Source organism: Pezoporus wallicus, unplaced genomic scaffold, assembly GCF_028554395.1.
Source record: "Pezoporus wallicus isolate ANWC-B61680 ecotype Strahan unplaced genomic scaffold, APGP_CSIRO_Pwel_v1 contig_3847, whole genome shotgun sequence".
Taxonomy (NCBI): Eukaryota; Metazoa; Chordata; class Aves; order Psittaciformes; family Psittacidae; genus Pezoporus; species Pezoporus wallicus.
The window spans coordinates 4773866-4795867 of NW_026639842.1; the positions used below are offsets into that span (position 1 = coordinate 4773866).

The 22002-nt window shown below is 37.8% G+C and overlaps 1 protein-coding gene across 21 annotated transcripts in view; it reads left to right on the forward strand.

The window, feature by feature from the left end:
* Positions 1-22002, forward strand: part of KMT2C (lysine methyltransferase 2C) — a 194080-nt gene that overhangs the window by 95500 nt on the left and 76578 nt on the right. For 20 of the 21 annotated variants that reach the window (XM_057416496.1, XM_057416502.1, XM_057416497.1 and 17 more), the window contains 7 exons: positions 9343-9505; positions 10210-10381; positions 12212-12326; positions 13151-13323; positions 14041-14201; positions 16503-16610; positions 18307-19046. In XM_057416496.1, the coding sequence (XP_057272479.1) occupies positions 9343-9505; positions 10210-10381; positions 12212-12326; positions 13151-13323; positions 14041-14201; positions 16503-16610; positions 18307-19046 (1632 nt within the window). Of the gene's footprint in view, positions 1-460; positions 504-9342; positions 9506-10209; positions 10382-12211; positions 12327-13150; positions 13324-14040; positions 14202-16502; positions 16611-18306; positions 19047-22002 lie in introns of those variants that run through there. The other variant, XM_057416517.1, reaches the window with a different exon arrangement.

Genomic DNA, 22002 nt, shown 5'->3' on the forward strand with positions numbered 1-22002 from the left:
CACTAATGAGGAAGGTATTAAGGACAGGAAATTCTTGTATTTTTTTATGTCTGTACATAATCCAGAGTTCCCTGTCACCCCATCCTACTATGACCTTGTAAATTAGTTGTATCATTGAGTATATATAGTGACTTTTGCTGACATGAACTTTCTTTTAAACTGAGTTAATACATCTACAAAATCCTCTTTAAAACCCACATTATTAAGACTATAAAATCAAACACACAAAGTTAGGACAGGCTAGAAGACAGGTTGTCTCTGCACAATTAATATCATTTGAACACAATTAATATCCTTTTGTGTAGCCTTGATTATGCAGTCTTTAGTTATGTGATCACATGCAGAATAGCTACTGCCTGGCTCAGTCCACAGGATGGACATTGCTGTCTTAGTAAAAACCTCTTCAATATTATGTTTTTTCATTGTTGTTCAATGTGAAGGTATGTAGACTATTCAAATGCTGCTGAAAGGAAAGAATTACTCTTCTCCGCATAAATTTTTCTGTAATGTTTCTGCTGTAATAAATATGTGAATGACTTGTCTATAAATTTTTCTGAACAGCAGATTTATATAGCCTTTATCTACATCTTAGGCTACATTTTTCCCAAGAGAAGTTGATTTTTTTTCCTTTGTTTCTTTTACTTTATTTTTTTTTTTTTAATTTAAAAATACCCAATATCTAACTTGGATGGCAAATTAGAAAGTTTAAAAAATACTCAGACTTACTTAAAAAAGTTGTGCTGATACAGCACTTCTTACTTCATTCTGTTGGAGTTGAGTGCACAGTCTTTGCAAAAGTCAAGACTGTATTTGGCGGGGGGAAGAAGGAGGGGAATGCAGGCTTTTAACAGTAAGGTTGAGGACTAAAAAACTTAAAATCTTTATTTACGCTGCCCAATATCATAAAGGAGCTCTATGAAAGAAGTGAAACTAGAACTTTTGCAGATCATCATCAGCCCTTGGAGTGTCATCCCTGCCCTTCCTCAGCATCCCGTCTCCATCCATGTTTTTTCCCCCCAGTCTCATTTGCTTACACAGTATAGTTAGTCCCTGTTGCCTCTTTGACCCATAGTTGTCCCTCAGCCTGTGTTCTGGGTACTCTCATTCCCTAGACGATTTAAGTGACAGTAGTATCAATATCCTTAGGCACATCTGCTTTCCATTCCAGTGGTTTACTGTGCTTTGGCTTAGAGTATTTATTACAGACTTCCTCTCTCTAATCCTTGTCAGACTGAAGCAGTCTTTACAGAAGGTACACATAGTCCAGTCAGTGTTAGAAATTGGAGAGGATCAGTCATGATCAATGAAAGTAAGTTTTTCTGTGATCCCCCCCCCCCCCCCCCCACCCCCCCCACCCCACCCCCCCCCCCGATAAACTTTTGGAAGTGTTTTACATGAAAAATAAAAATAGTTTTCTCAAGCTTGGTGTCCTGGGTGCAGCAGTAGCAGTCATTTTTCTCCTTCGTGGTAGCTGGTGCAGTGCTGTGTTTTGACTTCCAGCCTGGGAACAGTGCTGGTGATACCGATGTTTTTCAGTTGTTGCTAAGTGATGTTTACCCTGACCAAGGACTTTGTGAGGCTCATGCTCTGCCAGGTATTGTATTCTCTTCCCTTGTTATTTTCTCTTATCATTGTTGTCGTTGGTGGTAGCGGTGGTGATTTGTGTTGTACATTGGTGCTGGACTGTTCTTGTCTCAACCCGTAGGAGTTGCACTCTCTCGATCCTCCTCCCCGTTCCTCCGGGAGTGGGGAAGGGGAGAGCCCTGGGGGGGGGGTTGGGGGCCTCGATTGCTCTCAGCCCAGCACCACTCACTGGGAGTGAGTGAACAAGCTGTCCGGCTAGGGTTTAAACCACGACACTTGGTCACATCTGCATAAATCTGCAGGGGAGGGGCAGAAGTTGCATCCCCCACACTAAAGTTCCTGCCAAATTGTACGTCCTGTGAGTGGGTTGTTTTTAAGATGAGCAAAATGTTTTTCTTACTGACTTTTCTCAGAAATGGCTGGGAAGTTTTGATTAACTGTTCCCAAAGTATTTAAGAGAATTTAGGTATGTGTTTCATGAACCTTTAGCCCAACTTTTTATCATTCAGAAGCCTGACATGACTAGAACAGTATTCATCTGGAAATCTTTGCAAGCAGTGCCCATTCACAACCCTTCATTGATAGTGCATGCTGACTTTGGTGTGGACTTAACTGTGATACCAATAGAGCACTTTTGTCAACGTATTCTAGGCTCAAGACTGTCTCATCTAAATTTAGACCTCCCTGTGGATGTGTCAACATGTGAGCTGTGTTTATATTCCAGTTATAGGCAGTGGAGATCTGTCCAGTATTGTCAGTGGTGCCTGAAAATGGACACCCACTCTTTGGTTAGCTGAATTGTGATGAAGTAAATTTCATAAAATGCCTAAGTCTTCATTAAAGTGTAATGGGAACTTAAACACTTGGCTCATATAGACACAAAATTCAGTTGTCCTCATCCCTGGCCTTGTAGTGTTGTTTGGAAGCACAATGTGTCTGTATCAGCAGTAAATTCTCCTTTCAGAGTTTCTGTTAAATGCCTTTGCAAATGTAATTATGCCAGCCTTGTGGTAGCTACAGAGGATCTGTAGTGTAAACATAACCTGTAGAATGCTTAAGCTACTTCAGAGTCCTTCTGTGTGATTTAGGAACATAAGAAATTTGCTGAATTAAGCAGAAAGTCGACTTAATCCCAGTATCTCCCACAGTGACCAGTAACAGATAACTAGAGAAGATCATTAACAAGCATGTAGCAGTGTTTCCCCCGATTATTTTTTTTCACGCCTCCCACAATTTGTACCTCAGCCTGTGCTCTGCCAACAAAAAAAAATTGTCTACGCACATTTCTTGAACCTTCCAAGCATGAGTCAAATGGAACTGGCACTATAGATTGTTTTCCAAGCCTGCCAAAAGGCAGCCTTAAACCAAAGCTGATGATTTCTGATCTTGCCTTGTTTGTCCTGAAGTTGCTGATGCTGAAGCCTAGTAATCATAGTTTAAATTACAGTAAGCATTGACCTTCTCATTGTTGACCTGCTAACTAAGCAACATTATTGTGTGTGCCTTTCTGTCACAGTGGGTATTAGATGGGAATTAAGGGAATAGTTGGCTGTGGAAAAGCTTAGACTCACTCACTCAAAACATTTGCATTATCCTTAATCTAGAAGGCAAGGAGGTGAATTAAAAAAGTGCTTTTCCTCATGAAAGTATGAAAAAAAAGGCAGCAAAGGCGGAGTCTGTGGAGGAAATCATATACCTGTGGTTATTCCACTAGCTTATGTAATGATGAGCACAACTTCGAGGCACTCAGACCCTCCTGTGGAGCTTCTGAAGAGACAGGGTTTGAGAACAGTGCGGATTACAGAAGGAAGGATTTGTGTACTGTAAGGTTTGCGAGTTTTCCTCTACCTTCTTCAGGTTTCAAATAAAAAATATTATCTTCATTAGCAAGTTTCCTTCTTACAGGTTATTAACCTATCACAGCTATTACAAAAACATGAATGAATGCTTTATTGTCCTACTTCTTGGATGCCTTGAAACCAAGACCATTTGTTTAGTGTAATTTTTGTAAAGGTGAAAAAAGAAAGGAGGCAACTAGTAGGAAGGAGAAACAAAGGAGTGACTTGTACAGCCTGAAATCTCTTGTACACTTCTGCTTTTTGCCTGGATGACGTGTTTTGAGACGCTGATAGTGGCATTAGTTGTCACCACTTGTATCTTTTTACCTTTGTTCCTAACTCCTGTATATAATTGTGCAGATCATGGACAGGTGGAATATCTAGTCTAGAGTTCTGCATTAGAAGACAGTCTGTCACATTCATGTGCTGAGCTTGGCCAAATTGCGTGTCTTCTGGTTGTCCATGTCTTTTCATACAGTCTTAGAAGCAAAACTTGATACTTTATTTCTACAGTTGTGATTTATTGTTTTCTAAGCTTACTTCAGGGAACTCAGAGCATGCAGTGGACACTGTGGTGAAGTTTTAATACATGCTGTCTCTGTTAAGAATGTTGTAGTTTTAAATTACAGTTATAAAAAGTCTCAATTTTAATTTCTTCAATTGTCTTACATGTTAAAAATTGAGGAACAAATATAACTGCTCTCTGATTGACATGCTTGCTACAAATTCAGGTAATTTCCACATTAGTGACATGAGTAATAAAAAATCCAAAAATTAGAAGGTAATTTCCAGCACTCCTGGAATTACATGCTATTTAGCACTTTTTCTAATCAGTAGTTCAATCAAAAGCTGTTAATTCTTTTTATGTTGCCATCTTACTATGTTGTGCTCTTAAACACTTTATGGTACTGAGAACAGTATTTGACATTAGAGGAGCTAATGCTGATTAGTGTCTATAAGCAATATAAAGCTTCTTCTACATGAGGGAGTAATCAGTGTAGATTATCAGAACTAGCAGAGAACATATTTCATTAATCACTGTTTATACTAAAATTTCTTTGCGGCCTTGTTAATGGCAGGATGTCAAGGTCCAATTCTCCTTAGTTACAGGTTTCTATGATGGCAGTTTTCAGTAGCTAAACAGCCTGAAATACATTCTTACAGGTAATACATGAAATTGTTTAACTAATGACAGATGGCTTCTGTGCACTTTTGAGTACACTATCGTAAGATTAAAATTGCTTATTGTTATCACAGTTTTTGTCAACTGACCTTTCTGAAGGTAAACAAGTTCATAATCTGTGAAAACCTTACTGCATGAATCAGCTCACAACTAAGTATTTATTCAAAGTCCATAGTTTAGCCTTTCATGTGTGACTCCTAGAGGTTGTTAATTGTTGCTGAGACAGTAATACTATAAAATAATTCTACAGTCAGTAAAATAATGATAAAATACAGCCTCTCATTTGTTCTAAGTACTAGCTGGATAAAATCTTACATTATCACAAACACACAGGTATCTGCTCTTCATTTGAACTTGCACTGAGTTTTGGAGTACTTCATAGAATGGTTTGGGTTGGAAGAAACCTTAAAAGATCATCCAGTTCCAAACCGCTGACATGGGCAGGGACACTTTCCACTAGACCAGGTTGCTTCAAGCCCTACCCAGTCTGTCCCTGAACACTGCCAGGGATCGGGCAGCCACAGCTTTTCTGGGCAACCTGTGCCAGGGCCTCACCACCCTCGTAGTGAAGAGTTTTTTCCTACTGTCTAATCTAAATCTCCCCTCAGTCAGTTTAAAGTAATTACCCTTTGTCCTATCCCTACATCCCCTTGTAAAAAGAAGTCCCTTTCCAGATTTCTTGTCAGCCCCTTTAGCTATTGGAAGCTGCTCTAAATCTCCCCAGAGCCTTCTCTTCTCCAGGCTGAACAGCCCCAGCTCTTTCAGCCTGTCTCCATAGGAGAGGTGCTCCAGCCCTCTGAGGGTGGCCTCTGGACTCACTCCAACAGCTTCGTATCCTTCTCTGGGGGGGCTCAGAACTGAATGCAGTACTGCAGGGGGGGATCTCACAAGAGTAGAGTAGAGGGGGAGAATTTAGCTCCCTTGACTTGCTAGTCACATTTCTTTTGAAGCTGTGTGGGATATGGTTGGCTGCATCAGAAGCATGAAGCAGCAGAAAGGTTGATGAAAAGTTTGAATACATATTTTGTAATTTTTTTTTTCAATTATGTAGGAAAGTTAGAAAGATGTAAACAGTAACCTGTTTCTCTTGTCATCATTTCACAGTTTGGCCATCTGTTTCCATTAAAGCCTTTGTAAGTATTTGTGACGTTCAGCTGAGTTTCCAAACCACAGGCAGAACTGACCTTTTTCTTAGTTGATTTTAGTGCAGTTATGACATTAGTATAGCAGTACAAGTTTTTTTCTTCCTGGAAATTTTCTATGTGCTTTCTGCTACTCTGTTTTATGGAGGATGTACTCCCATGCAGCTAGAAAAGAGAGGAGATGATTGTTCAGGGTTTCTTACTTCTTCTGTTAATTCATTTAGATCTTCTTCTTTCACTGTATATATGTAACGATATTGTATTTGATTCAGCAGGATTAGTGAATAAAAGGAATTCTAAAATTTGAAAGACTGTATAGCTGTTTGCTTTTAAATTGAGATCCTTTTCTGTCTTTATGAAAAAAACAAAAACGGGTGTAAAAGAAAAAGGTGAAAAGGACCAAGTAGGATGGAAATTACAGTAGTAAGAAGTAGCAGAAGTATGAATGGGGTCAGAGCTTTCTTGCTGTAAACAAGTGCACTGAGAGCTTGCTGAAGAAAACAGTTCATAACCAATGAAGGACTTTGAGTAGGAAAAGTCTGTTGACTCTCTTTAGTGACTTTCTTTATTGAATGTACTATGAATAAGTAATGAACTGCTTCTGTAGCTTTCTGACACCTTATGTAGTGTTTTTTTTTTTCTGTAGAACAGGTCTATAAGATTATTTGATCCATGAACAAAACAGTGTTTGGCTTGCTTTGACAGCTTACCATTTTCCTATACCTACCCTTGGAATAGTTGAATTCAGCTTCCACCCCCTTCACATAACGCCTTATTTTGTGCTCATGCTAATGAAATTGAAGACTGTACTGTTTCTGTGTCTGTTACTGTCCTCATATGGTATGGTGAAGACGTGCATTTCATGGGCAATATGATTTGTTCCTTCCTTCTACCTCCTACTGTCCTGATGCCATATTTTGGCAATAGAGTAGTAAAGTAATATTAGTTACTGTGTTTATTTAGCAGACCTTTTTGTTTTTTTTTAATATGAATTAATATACTTTTGCTATTTACAGCCTTTCTTTGTGAAGGTCAGTTAATTGTAAAGCTGCATGCTTGTACTTCTGGGGCCATAGCATGTGGCCTTGTTTCAGAGAGGCATTGGCTTCTAGTACTGGAAAAGTAACTCCTCTCATCAACAGCTGTTACCAGAAAAAGTCCCTTTGGGCATTTGTTTCTTCAAATTGCTTTATCTCTCTTATAAATCCAGCAAATGTTGATATTCTGTGCTTTTTATTTGTTTCAGATGATACATACCACATTGTTTTTAAAGCGTGTGTTTTACTTAGCTGCCAAATGCTTTTCATTGCCAGTGCAGTTTAGCAGATGGGTTTGAAGGGTTCAATTGCATGTAATTTGGGTTTCCATTTTTCTTCCAGCATCTTTACATGGCTCCTTAAATCAACATCAACATTTTTCAGGCTTGCAGTAATCCTGTAGTTTGCTCATTTCTCATAATTTCATCATTTAGTCATATAGCATTTGGGAAAAGGTATATTATGATTTTACAGTTGTTATGTACCACTGTTGATTGATGGCTTTGGAAAACAGATGGGCTATTTTTAAAAATGCAATTTATATTACTTTTTAATCCGTTATTCCCAGCTTTTAGTAAATGTTAATTCTCTGAGTGGTTGCAGGTCTTTCATAATTTTCTTTCCCAATTAGATAATTATTAAGGATTAATTATAGGATCCAACAACGTCTCTGTTGAATACTTTCTTGAGGGACATGTTTTGGACCTCAGCTCCTCCCGAGTTCCCATTTCTATTGTTTCTTACTGAGTAATATCTTTGAGAAATATGTGGACTGTAAGAGCTGGGACTTAGTTACAGTCTGGGCCATCTCAACAGGCTGTAGGAGTGTCAAGTACAACACAGTGCAATGGACTGTGTGCTGTTTAATGTGTAGCTGCAGTTCCTGAAGTTGGAGGCTTTGGGCTATGTTTTTATGATTTCACATCTAAGTTCAGGATTTACTTTCTACAGCATTGTAAGTGTTTACTAAATATAACATTTCCTAAAATGAGCTTCTTGCATGGCTTTGGTTTTGTGGCCAGTTCTTAGATGTAATGATTTGCTAACATACCTGCTTCAGAACTCCATGTTATTGTTCGCTTATCTTGTTCCCCTCTCATCTCTGCATTTGGACTGGTAAAGTAACAACCTACATGTTTTTCATATTGTTAGTATGTGTTAGAGACATGGGTAGGGGTGAGATGCCATGCAGATCTGAAGACTAAAGTGAGCACAGTAGCACAGAACCATGGCAGTAGCTATCCTTAGTGACCCACTTTAATTTCTGTGCCAGAGCATTTTGTCTGTTTGCATTGCAGTTGTGTTTAGCATAAACTAATATTTTTTCTTGTCCATGAGTTGTGGTGAAGGCAAATACTTTGCTGAAGACGTTAATTTCATTTGGGTTTGAGAATATCAATATAGCTGTTAACACAGGCAGCTTTGTGGTTTGTATTTTCGTACGGGCTGGTTTTGATATGTATGGACTTGTAGTAGCACTATTTCATGCCTAATTTCATGCCAGGCTTTGAAATGGAGAAGAATTATGGTAATAAATATTGTCTGTATCCTAAGAATTAAGCAGAGGCAGTATGCAACTCTTTGGTTTCTGTTCGCATTTGGATGTTACTCGTCACGTGAGCTAGTAATCAAACATGCCAGTGTTAGTATTACTTTTTTATTATGAAACAATGAGGGTCCTCAAGCTCAATTGCTGTATGTTATTATGCCTTCCTGTGAGCCACTGACCTGTTTTTATGGTGCTGTGCTCTAGCCTTAAAAAGTATTGTTGCCTTGGTGAAAAAGTGCAAAAACATGTTACAGTACTTCAGGGACTGCAATGAGTCCAAGAAAGAAAAAAGGCTGATTAACTGAATCAGAGAGGTGTGGGTGATATTTTACAAGCAGATTGATGGAATCTGTTCCCTCTTGACTAGAGAATTGGAGGGTTACTGGGCAGTTCTTTCTGAGAAATTACTTCTTTACCAAAGTGACTATGGTCTTTAATAATAATCATGCTTATTTATGACTTCTCAAAGTTTGATGGTGATATTTGTGTAGCCGTGAGAGGAGATAGGAGAAGAAAGTGCTAGATTATGTAATTCATTATCATCCCAGAGAGAATTGTATAATGTCAGTCAGATTTTGAGTAAAACATGGTATTTTATTTGCATTTCCGATTACAGTGTCTACATTTTACATTGCAACTCAGAGCTATGTGGTTTTTGGTACAACCTATTGACAGGGTAGTGTGGTCTGTCTTTATTACTGAGAATAAGTCTCCAAGCCTTGTTACTGAAAGCATAGCTCAAGTTGCATAGAAGAACAGTGCTTTTCTGTGGCAAGAAGATTCTTAGCTATCAGAGTGCATTTAGGGTGGATTTTGTTAAACATTGTAAGTTGGAGGGATGTGGGAGAGCCACTGAAAGGCACAGTCCACTAGTTTTCTTCTCCTCAGTATTCACTGTCGTCTGCTGGCCAAGGTGTTTGTCTGTTAAATGAGCCTGAGGAACAGATCTGGCTGTGAAAAATGACAAGAAAAAGTAGATTTTGAATGTTCTGTTCTGTTTGTTTTTCAGCGATGTGCATATTGTAAGCACCTTGGAGCCACTATCAAATGCTGTGAAGAGAAATGTACCCAGATGTACCATTACCCCTGTGCTGCTGGAGCAGGCACGTTTCAGGATTTCAGTAACTTGTCCCTCCTTTGTCCAGACCATATTGATCAGGCTCCCGAAAGATGTAAGTACACAGTGTTCAAATGACACAATTAATACCAGGTTTCATGAAAATTGCTTGCTCTGGGGAAGTATCAGCTTCAGAGTGCATTTGTTGTGACCTGTTTTCCCACTTCATGTAACCAAGAACTCACTAATGTTCAGGTATGAGAAAGATCCAAGTTTATATTCCTCTGTTTAAAGACTGAGAGTGATGCACAACAGAGTTAGCATTGTTCTTCTTTTTCTTTAATAACAGATCATGGGAAGGGTTTCTCATAAGGCTTGTTTTCTGTCAGATTTTAGTTCAAATTGGTAGGCTTGCTTTCTTGCCCAAATTCAAGTTAGAGCAAACATTATGCAATCACATCAGCTAAAGAATAGGTTTAGCTCTGTTAGAAGCTTTATTTTGTACTTGTTCCAAGGAAGAGCTGCTCCTAAAGCTCCCAGTTTTATCTTAAAGAGAACAAAACTACTTCTTTTGGTAAGACTTTATTAAGGTTTAAAATGAGTGTACTTTTGTTATGAGATTAGTTGAGTATATTGGAAAACCAAATTAAAGGACTTGTTATTAAATTATTTTTATTATATTAATTAAATTTGAATTTCATAAGAATGATCAAATTTTGAATGCATGAGAACTACTAATGAATTTCTTGGCTGCATTGGCTTCAGTGATTGTTCATAAGTTTGAATGAAATAGCAATTGAAAAAATGATTTCTTTGTAGCAAAGGAAGAAGCAAATTGTGCCGTGTGTGACAGCCCTGGAGACCTCTTAGATCAGCTTTTTTGTACTACCTGTGGTCAGCACTACCATGGGATGTGCCTGGACATACAAGTTACACCTTTAAAAAGAGCAGGTTGGCAGTGTCCTGATTGCAAAGTGTGCCAGAACTGCAAGTAAGTGAGACTTACATGTCATGGAGGAGGACAGTGTGAGATTTGTGTGCTGTCATTCTAAAATACTTGTTATGTTAACCATTCTTTTTTTCCAAAAGTGTAGTTGATTTGTCCAGATGTATCTGTTATGATATCATATGAAGTAGTTGAAAAAACGCTTGCGTTGGGAGCTTTGTTCTAAAATCACTGAGCTGGAATTCCTGCGTGTTATAACCAGTAGCAGTTGCTATTATCTTGACAGATTCTGGAGAGCAGCAAAATATTCTGCCTTTTTCCTTCCTTCCTTCCTAAGGGAGATTTTCCTCAATTTTACCACATGAACAAATTAGCTTAATGTAGTGCTTTTACAGTCTGGGAACCTGTGCTCTTACTTAGCGGACATTTAAGCTGTGCGTATACTACATACTGGGTGTAGGTCCCATGCATTAGGCCCTCTCCTATTTCGTAATACCTTTCAGAGGCAGTTAATGAGTCATTATGAAAACAAAAACGTGGCTTAGTTGAACAAAGAAAAAAAAGGTGGCATGAGTGGCCATGATTGAATTGTTAGTGAACAAACACTGAGAGAATAAAACAGAATTGTTGCAGCATTGTAGCAGTTCACTTGGGAAGTTGTGCTTGTACGCATGTTCTCATATAACTTAATCTGATGGGAACTGCAGGGTTCTTTTGCTTGCTTTTTTTTTGTTTTTTTTTTTTTTTAAAGCAGTCACTAAAAAAGAAGTATGAGTTTTGTTCAGCTTTAGTCAGACCAGCTGGGACAATATGAAGGGGAAAAGCCACTTCACTACTGCTTCCTATACCTGATCAGACAGTGCTTTGTTGTTTTCCAAGCAGAATGCTAGGTATTTGCTAGCATTCATTCACCCACTTTAAAGAAGATTGTTCCCTGATCACACGCTGCTGATAGCAAATGCTAGCAAGGAGGTTACAATAGGGAAGCATGTTCTACAAACGTTGAACTGGGCAATTAAAGTATTTGCTAGTAAAACCTCAACTAGAAGAAAATGTGATGTTTTCCCACCTGTTACTTCATGCAGTATGGCAGTTTTATTCCAGTGTTGAAGAATAGCATTTTAAGCATATCTCCATGCAAAGAGAGAACATTTACTGCTTTTTAAGATAATCAGGTTTCCCAGGTAATGACGTACTATCTAATATGTGTAATGTCATATATTGTGAAGATTTTTCAAGGCAAATCTTGTTGCATACTTATTTATTGAATTAATTTATTTAAACTATGGCAGAATACAATCCCTTTAGCTATTACCAAACTATGCGTCTCATTCTCTGCAAATTTATTTTATCACTGAAATTTGTGGTGGAGCTCTGTAATACAGGATTGTAGGAAAATTGAAATCTCTTAATGTTTGTTTTGCTCTTGCAGTCATTGTTTGACATTGTAGGAGCTCTGGTAGTCAGAGGTGATGGCTCGGTTTTTCTCTTTGAGAAAAATACAGTCAGACTGTACGAACGAGCACAATTGCATGTTCTCTTCAGAAAGAAATAAAGTACGTATTTCAGATTTGGAATTGAATTCAGTACAGAAAAGCTGTTAAATCTGCCTACACATGTGTAAATGAAAGTGGGATGATTTCTACGAGTCGGAATGGCTGCACAAGGCTCAGCGCTTGTCAAAGTAAGCATAGTGGTCTTCATTCCTAATTAAATATGAATTTGAGGGCATGGTCTTTGGAGCTATTTGTAAATGACATTCATATGTTTTCATGTGCTCAGCTATGTGTCTTCCTGTTTAGGCTTTTTATTAAGTAAATTTTTTTTTATGGCTTGCTTGAATAATTTTTTTTAACCACTTGTTACTCTTCTTAGACATTCTGGGGAAGACAACAAGATGCTGGTGTGTGATACATGCGACAAAGGCTACCATACTTTCTGTCTACAACCAGTTATGGATGCTGTACCAACAAATGGTTGGAAATGTAAAGTAAGTTGAAAGGAGTTTCAGAATAATTCCTTGTCATTATAGGGGCCCAAATTTTGTTACCCACATTATGCTGTTCTAGGTATATTGCAGACTGCTGTTGCTGTGTAACATATTGTATCACTTGTGAAGGAATCCTACTTGTATGTAATCACCTGGCTCTACAGCTGCTCTGTGAGGGTGGCCATCAGTGCAGTGGCTGAAGTAGCCTATGCAGGACAGGAAATCAACACCCAGAGGGGAAAAGAGACGTGTAGAATCCAGGTGGAGTGGATAACCTTCTCTTAATGACAGCTGCGCTCATGATCTAATGTAAATGAAAATGTAAACTAAAACCTGTGCAGTAGTATATGTAATCCTACTTGAAGGCTCTTATATAACTACTTCTTGATTACTAGAACAGTAGATCTACTGCTCAAGGGTTCCTTTGCACTTGAAGAGGGCAGGATGAATTTGTTTTATCAGTAACTTTGTGAGTAAGTGTAAGCAATAATAAAAATTCAATTTAAGTGTAACAAGGGAAGTGTCCGTATATAAGGTGTATATAATGTCATAGTTTAAGACGGTCATAAGATGACTGAGATGAGAAGTAAACTAGTTTGGTCTCATAAGAAATACTCTTTCAGGTCAGGGAGCAGTGAAAGGAAACTGTTGTGGCTGTTTTACAGGCTCTTCACGCTCTGTTGTCAGATCCTGGATATTTTATTAGTGTTATCAAGGACAGAAACTTTATTTAATTTAATTCAAACCAGGAAATTGTCAGTTAATGGCAGTTCTATCACATTGTCAAATACTATAATTAATAACTAAATTCTTGTGATCTCTAGAACTGTAGAGTGTGTGCTGAGTGTGGCACACGAACAAGTTGTCAGTGGCACCATAATTGTTTGGTATGTGACAGTTGTTACCAACAGCAAGACAACTTATCTTGTCCTTTCTGTGAAAAACTGTGCCTCCAAGACTTCCAGAAAGATATGTTGCATTGTCACATGTGCAAAAGGTAAGCATCCTAATTTTTGCTTAGTTGTACTAAAATGCCGAAAGCCTACAATGAGCTGTGACAGTGATCCGTTTCTATGAAGGGTGTAGACTGTGTTTGATGTGCAGTGCTATAGTATCTTGTTGTGCAACATCTTTATCCTTCATCCCTAAATACTCTGAGCAATAGTAGGTACTCTTATTTTAATCTTTGCAAATAAGTAGTACTTGGCAGTTACCTAAGGCGTACGGAGAAATAATGTGCTGCTGCTTCTTGCATTGAATCTGGTTTGAGTAAGCAGACTGGAAGAGTCACCATCCTAACTTTTCAAGACTGTTCGCAGTAGTCTGTTTTCTAAAAGAAGATTCAAGTATGTGGTTTTGGCTTGATTTTTTGTGTTTTGCTATGCCAGTAATAATAATATACTGGAAACCTTTTAAGAATGTAGATTCTGTTTCATATTAAATGCTGTTATATCTTGCTGTGCAATGTCTCGATATTTTCATATGTTGTAGTGTCCAATAGGTTTTAGTGACAGTTTAGGTCTTCATGTATAAATTTGTTCATTGCTTGATGTACTGACATGTCATGCTTATTTCTCTAAAATTGTCCATAATAAAGCATTGATTGACATTGGAATGGAAAACAGTGCTATTTTTAAATCGGTTTTTACTAGGATACTTTATTTATTAGATATGATTTAGTAAAATCATAGTCACACTAAATTAATCTCCCCAGGTGGATTCACATAGAATGTGACAGATCTCCAGGTGGTGAATTGGAGTCTCAGTTGAAAGATTACATCTGCACTCTTTGTAAACAAGGAGAAGGGGATCAGACTCAGTCATGTGATGTAATGGACACTTCTGAACTCATTCCCGAACCTGACAGTATAGCAGGTAATCAAATATAATCTCTACATTTCCAAAATCCTGACATCAGATATCTGCATCTGTCTCACTTAAGTCTTTTGTGAACCATCCACTCATACTCTGCTCAGTGGAGTTCATCCATTCTTCTATTTAGCAGCAGCTTCTTAACCAATCCATGGGTGAGCTGTCTTCTGAGTATGCTTTCTGGCTTCAGGCTTTCTAGGAGGAACATTGGCAAGTAAGCACCTTAATGGTGGGTCTCAACTTTTCCAGCTCCCGCTTCCCAGCCTGTAGCTGCAGACTTCCCTGTTTTCTTTAGCTGTGGTACCGTTCATAAATGTGTTCATTTGACAGCCTGTTCTGTTTACTTGTGCCTAACTACCAGGCACAAACCAGCTTCTGGTAGATGTTACTGGTGACATCCAGTTTTCCCATTTCCCTCTTGGTACTTGTAAGTCTCTTAGTGCCCATTCATCTTATTATGTCCAAGTAGGACACAGCAGTGGAAGCTGAACTGTCTTCAAGGGACAGTTATATTTAACTAAAAAGTTTTTACTTAGGTGTCCTTTTTTCAAAACAGTATATGATTAGTCATCTTTTTCTGAGACATTCTTGTCTATATAGACAAATTAAGCGGTGGAAAGGGAAGTTGCAGAAAAGTGTAAAAATTACTTAGTAACAGTAAGGAAGCACAGAGAGAACTTGGATCTCTTGATCTGAGTCTGGTGTGTCATCCACAGGACCTGTGTAATGAACTTGTAACTGAATGTCTTTGTGTATTCCATACCACATGCTCTGTTGGATAGCAGCTTATCTCATGCAGGCTGAATATCCTAAGAGAAGCACAGTTTTGGTTAAATTTGGAAGCAAGGTAAATCTAACAGATTTAAGGGCGCTACCACTGCCATGTGCAATTTTGATACTTAAACAACAATGCTTGTGCATTGATCTTTTGTTAAAAGAAATTGATAGCTCAGGTGCACTAAGTATCTGTGTTTTCCAAAGCCTGATAATTTTTCCCTGGAAAGGAAAAGTGTTAGACTACAACAAAGCACTAATTTTTGTGTGTTCAAGCTGATGTTTTGTGTAAACAAGTCATTCTCTTTGATGTTATCCTGTACACGTAAATGCATACCTTTCATGAGCAGAAAGAAATGGTGAAAAAGATAATCCTGGAGGAAGGGCAGTTGACAGTAGGTAAGTGAGCAGAAGAACTCTGTCAGTGAGCACGAGTCATGCTTCTGTTAGGATTTCTAGCTAGTAGAAGCATTGACAAGCATACTCTTCTCCCCAGTGAAGAACAGGACTACTAGGAGTAATCTGGAGCTATTACATCAGTACAGTCATGCAGTATTTTATACCCAGGAGAGCACTTTTGTACATTAAAATCAGATTTGGAGCTAAGCTGAATTTTAATTTCCTCAGTGTTAAAATATCACTTTAAAGTTGGCAGAGTCTGATAGGAGCTTTTTGGTGCTAAAAGTAGCATCACCTAATAGTTCCTGGGGTTTTGGACTTTAAAAATACTTTGCGGAACAGAAGGCTACATTCATTTGACTTCTTTTTTGTGCTAACATCCATGGAAGATCAGTCCCTTTTGAGTTAATGCTTATTGTATGCGTTGTTTTTTTCTGCTCCTACTTTGTCTATTGCGTTTTAATGACTTTCCTTGACTGAAAAAGCCTTTACACAAGCAAAAAAAGTATTTCCTGTTTCTGTGCTCTATAACAATACCGTCAGGCAAAGAAGCTCTCAGTAGCGCCTTTTCCATGCAAATTCCTTTATTTAATAGGAGGAACTCACACATTAATGTATCTTAGCTCTAAAGTGGTAAAATTCAGTTTTCATGTTGTTGAACAGGTAGGTTGAAAATCGGCGTTCTGAGTGCTGAAAGCAGATGGATCCTCATACCTATGCCATAAGCTATTACAGTATTTATAAAAATTTGAAGCTTTCATACTACAATTTCTGTAGAATTTAGCAGACCTGAATTTAAATAAAAATATTGCTCAGGTAATGCAAAAGTCAGTGACTCTGTGTAAATAAAATTTTCACAATTAGGCGTATATAATTGCTTTACAGACATTTTTTCACTGTCTGAAAGGTATAAAATGGCTTCAGAGTCTGTGAGAAAAAGGCTCCTAGATTTTTAGGAGTACTGTATAGCCTCCCTAACCTTCCCATTGACCTGATTCGTACTAACTGCTATCATATCATTGAATATCATTCTCTTTAGCCAAAATATCAAACAGTGACAGCAACTACTGATTCCAAAGTAATAGAATAAATACCTCATAATTTTTTTTAACTTCTATACCTCACCTTAAGCTTGTACAAATGAAATGGAAAGTGCTGGAGAGGATGTGACATTTCAGGAACAACCTGTTACTGGTGATGGCCCTGATCAAGAATCAGCTGTTGGATGTGTCGCAGATGGTAAGAAAGAGTTTTGCAGTCTGAGAAAGTGCCAGTAGAGAACCCTTCAGAACCCTCTTTCCATTCAGTAAGATTCGAGGTACTTTATAAATTTAAGGAAAAAAAGTGCCTGGAAAACAGTAGGAGACAAATTGTATCAGTTCTAGTGTCTGAACTCTAAAACAGGAGTATTAACTTCTTTGTTGAAGTATTTTATTGAAGGCAAAGATAGTCTCCAGAATATTTGTATAGGAGAAAGCTGTTTTACTCTTTTTGGTGGGACTGGCTTTCTCCAAAAGCTGGAAGTATAGTTAAATGTTTTGTACACTGGAGGTTTATAGTAAAAAAGACTATTTATTGCTATCCAAATGTAGTCACCCACTTTCTCTTCGAGTCTTTCTTGTTTGTAGCTGCAAATAACTGGATTGGATTAATTTCCCCATGTGTGCTTTGAGGCACACTGTTGAACTTCCCTCCAGTTTATATACTTTGAGGTTGTAAGTCCACAAGTGTCTTTGGTTAAAGTTTTCTTCTTTTCTTTTTTCCCTTTGTAAAGGAAAGATAATTTGTTTAATAAACAAATGTACCCATCAAGACAGGGTGTGTTGCAGTAGCGGACCATTTGTGTTCCGAGATTAAATCTTACCAATCACACGTGAAGTACCAGCCAAAGAAAAGAATACAAGTAGAATGGTTTCTGGATCAAGTCCTCTTAATGTGTTAGTGATAGATACCAATGGCAAAGAATTTTCCAGTATGTTCCATCCACTCAGTCTGATGCTGGAGGGTAGTTGCTGTAAGGGGAGACAAGAAACCGGAATTTAAATCCAAAGCAAAAAAAAAAAAAAAAATCTTGTAACTGATAACTCTGTTATGCATCACATCCTGTGTTATAAAATCCATGATTTAAAACTATCTGTGAAGACACATTCATAATTAAATGCTAAGCTTTGAACTGTGGAGGCTGAGAAGGTTGTAGCAGTGTGAATTTAAGAGGAGTGCAAGCGTAGTAGAAAGTAAGTGGCCTGTAAGAGAATCAGGGTCCATCAAAAGGAGATGTGAGAAGCCAAATTGAGAGAGAAGAGGGTTGTTATCCATGGAATGAATATAAGACTCTGGAACTCCTTGATGAAGGAGGTTGTGCATGAAAGGTGCTTGATTTGGGTCAAAGGAAGGCTAGACAAATATTTTTGAAAGAAATCCATGAGACATTAGTAAATTAAAAACCAGCATCAACTGTTTACATTTCCTGAAGTCTGAAAGAGTGCTAGGAGGAAAATGTTGGTTTTTTTATTTGTACTTGTCCTGTTCTTAGCTGTCTGCTTTTTAGAAGTGTTGGGACAGTTGCTTAAAATACTTTAATTTATGCTAACGTACATCTTCAATATGCAGAAATTAAAAAGGAGAAGCTTTTTCTTCTGCCTACCTGGAAATGTGTGATCATATTCCGCAAAAATTAATTTTGGGTCTGCTCTCTCATGATTTACTCTGCTGTGTGTCCAGGGAGGAAAAAATAATGAACTAAAAGCGTAGGCTACTATAAGCATAGGTACAAAGAAAGATATTTATGAAATGTATTTTAAACTACATATTAAATTGACTGAAGTAAAGTGTTATGCATTTGGTGTATTTGACGTGTACCAAGTATACTTGTTGACTGGTATACCCGTGTAAGGTTTTCTTTTTTGCACTGAGCCTTTAATGTGGTTGTACTTAGTTACAGGCATATCACCAGAAGAAAAGGCTTCACAACTGGAAACAGAAGTCTCTGTTGAAATTAATTCAGCTGAAGTGGAAATGTCTCCTAAAAAGACACCAGCATCTGGTGATGGTCAGACTGAGAAAATGATGGAAGCGATGGAAGCTGTTCAAGCTGTAATACAGCAGGAGTTAGACAAACAAGTGGAAGAGACACAGCTGCCACCGGGTAGTGTTGAGGTGTCAGAAGTATCCACAGTAGACTCTCGGTCTCTGCCTTCAGTACCTGAGACCATGACTGTGATGCCAGAAATACAAGAGTCTGAAAATAAAGGAGATACTTGTATCCCTGTAGAACAACAACTGGAAATAATAAAAGTGCAGAAAGACATAGAAAAAGGAGAAATACACGAAAATTCTGACACGCCAGCTCTTCTAGAAGTAGAAACTACTTCTGCAAATGAAGGTGTTGCAAATAAGTCACCAGTTGGAGACAAACCCATAAAATCACCAGCTGAGACTTACCCCTCACTTCCCGCATCAGTTAATATAAACAAGACAAATGTGTCTTCCTCACCAGATGTTTCATTAGACTTGCATTCTGCACGAGATGTACAGCACAGTCAGCCCCCAGCATTACCTTCCACAGCTGGAAGTGCTCTCCCAACGACTTACATATCAGTTACTCCAAAAATTGGCATGGGAAAACCAGCCATCACCAAACGCAAGTTTTCTCCTGGAAGACCCAGATCAAGACAGGTAAGCATGTGGAGTGTTTCATTATATATTTATGAAGCACATAGTTCAAATTTCAGTAATAATGCATTAAACTCACCTGTTTTTTAGGACGTAGCATGCATTTATTCTCGTGAGTGTGTGGTGTGTTTCCTCAAGAAAATAATTTCATGTTAAATAATTGAAAGGTCAGACATCATAAAGGTTCTCTGGTGAGATTTAAAGTTTCTTCTGGTTCATGCTTAAAGTGAAATAAAAGAAACTTTGTTAGATTTTCTCATACCTGTGCTGCAAATGCAGATACACATACGCTGTCCCTTTTAACTTCCCTCTTAATAATTCTCATATATCCATTTATATTGGCTAGTAGTTTCAGAGTCTGTTACAAAGTTCCCTAAACTGTCTTTATAGAAGAACCCACTAACAACTCTGTTTCTGTTACACTGCGAGAAATTTTCTTGATTGGTATTTATAATGGTGTTATAAATAATTTTGTGGTTTTGGAACATTAGCAAATACCATGCAAGAACTGTCTGGTACAAATGGCTGTGGTTTGACTAGGATTAAATTTGATAAGGGAAAAGAATCCTCAAGTCTGTCACTTTCTATGACATCTTGCTCCCTATTTAAGTTGTGTGGAAAGTGGTTCATCATTCTGAGAATTTATTTTGTGTTTTCAAAATTGTATATGAAAAGTATGTCAGTGTGACAAATTAGTGTTTCGTTTCTGTTCTTATGACAATTTATTTTTAGCCTTTGGGGCTTCTAGGTTAATGACTTCATGCTTTTCTGAAGATTGCACAATGCTTTCCACTTTCATGTGTTACCTAAGGGTTCAGATTCTTAGTACTTAGGAAAAAGTATGAGAGAGTGTTCTGAAATGGTTAAAAGTATATAATAAAGGCAACAAACATAATAAATTAAATTTGGAAGGTTTTAGAGTATCTCTGGGTGGGTTTGTCTTTTTTTTCCCATATTACAAGCATGTCTAAAAATAATTTTTCTTAATACTCTGTACTATCTTAAAAGAAATTATTCCCTCATCCATCTCTGGATCCTGAATATACGGCTCCTCAATTTTATAAGACCCACACTTCACTAGAATCAGGGGAATCCATGTAAAGGAATAGTTTCTGATTTGGATTTCTTTCCATTAAATTTAATGTATTGTGCTGGGCAGTAGGCTGAATGAAAGGGACTTTCTTCAAAATCTGCTAATACAATTGCAGATAAATTATGGGTTAAAACTTAAACAGGGGAAGTTTAGATTGGGTATAAGGAGGAAATTCTTTACTGTGAGGGTGGTGAGGCACTGGAATGGGTTGCCCAGGGAGGTTGTGAATGCTCCAACCCTGGCAGTGTTCAAGGCCAGGTTGGACGAAGCCTTGGGTGAGATGGTTTAGTGTGAGGTGTCCCTGCCCTGCCCCTGCAGAGGGGTTGGAACTAGATGATCTTAAGGTCTTTTCAACCCTAACTATTCTATGATTCTATAATAAAATATATTTGAATAATTACTCAGTTCTGCTGTCTAATACAGTTACACATAATCTGAAATTATTTCCTCTATTAGTTCTTAGTAGTTTGCATTTTTAATAGTCTTTAGTGATGTATCTGCAATGCCACTACATCAGTCATACTTTGCAAGGACTAAAACCCTGTCCTTTGTGAAAGGACACAAGCCCTGAAAACTATATTCTGCTTAAAAAGGCTTTATGAGTCCCTTCCAGGGCAGTGCTTATCAGTGTTGCTATCATTACCACCCCTTTCTCCCCTGTCATTTTTGCAGGCATCACTGCTTTGGTTAGAAACTAAAGAAGCAGGAGAAAATCCAGCTTCTGATCAAAAGGGGAGCTATGTATAAATCAGTCTGTTGGTGTAGTTGATAAGAATTGCTTTGGCTGGTACAAGCTTGTTCCACTTTGGAGAAGGTATTTTTTTCTGTGACAGAGGAACTCCTGTCAGTAAGGTGCAGTTCTACTAACAGTGTGTGTTAGGATAGTGTATTATCCATACATTCAGCTACAGGGAAGCTTTAAATCTGTGTTCAGCCCGGTGAGAGGACTATCTCTATCAGCTTGGCATCTCTGACTTCCAATGGGTTTTGGTTCTCATGCTGTTTTGTTTCTGTTATACTACTCCACAGTACAGCCAAATTGGTTTCTACATGTATCTGAAACTCAGTTGTTCATACATCAGAGATACTCAGTAATAGCTGCCAGCTTGATAAAAGTTTTTACAGTGCTTTCTTCAGAGTTGTGTCTGTGCAGTGTTTTCTCCATGGAACATGCTCACCCTTGCCTATAAACTGCAGATTTGTGCTGGGGGCAGCACAAATCTTTCATATTTCTTTCATATTTTTGATCTTTCATATTTCTTTTCTCTGAAGTAGTAATCTGAAAAGACATTATCAGTAAATTTATTAATGACTAATCTGACATAATTCTAGTTTGAAATAAATCTTCACAAGGAAAATATTTTTTCTTTTTCTGTGGTATTGGGTATATATTCTAGGTATCCGAGTTGAACGAATTTGAAATAGTCATTTTTACTACAGCAAGTTGTACTGGAAAGCATAACATGAAGTCAGTAAATAGAGGGCATTACAACATATTGTAAGACTGGTAGGTAAAGAGTTGAGAATGGTCTGTAGAATAATACTGAACAGAAAATAATAACCTTCTACTGTCTTTGTTATACCATAAGTATTATTTTAGAATGCATTACATGGAAAATACTATAATTAGAGGTATTTAATTTTAATCATAAAGATACCAGTGATCATCTTTCTGGGTGTTCTAAGAGATTTTCTAAAATGACACTGAAAAATGCAAAGCACCATTATGGGTTCAGATTTCAGATATATGTTTGTTCTTGGGTATTACAGCTTTTTTGCTGTTTTCAATTACATGGTACTACTAAGTGTGTTGTTGTAGTGGTAGGTGCTGGGGAAAAACGATCAAAAAGTCTTTTTCAAGGATTG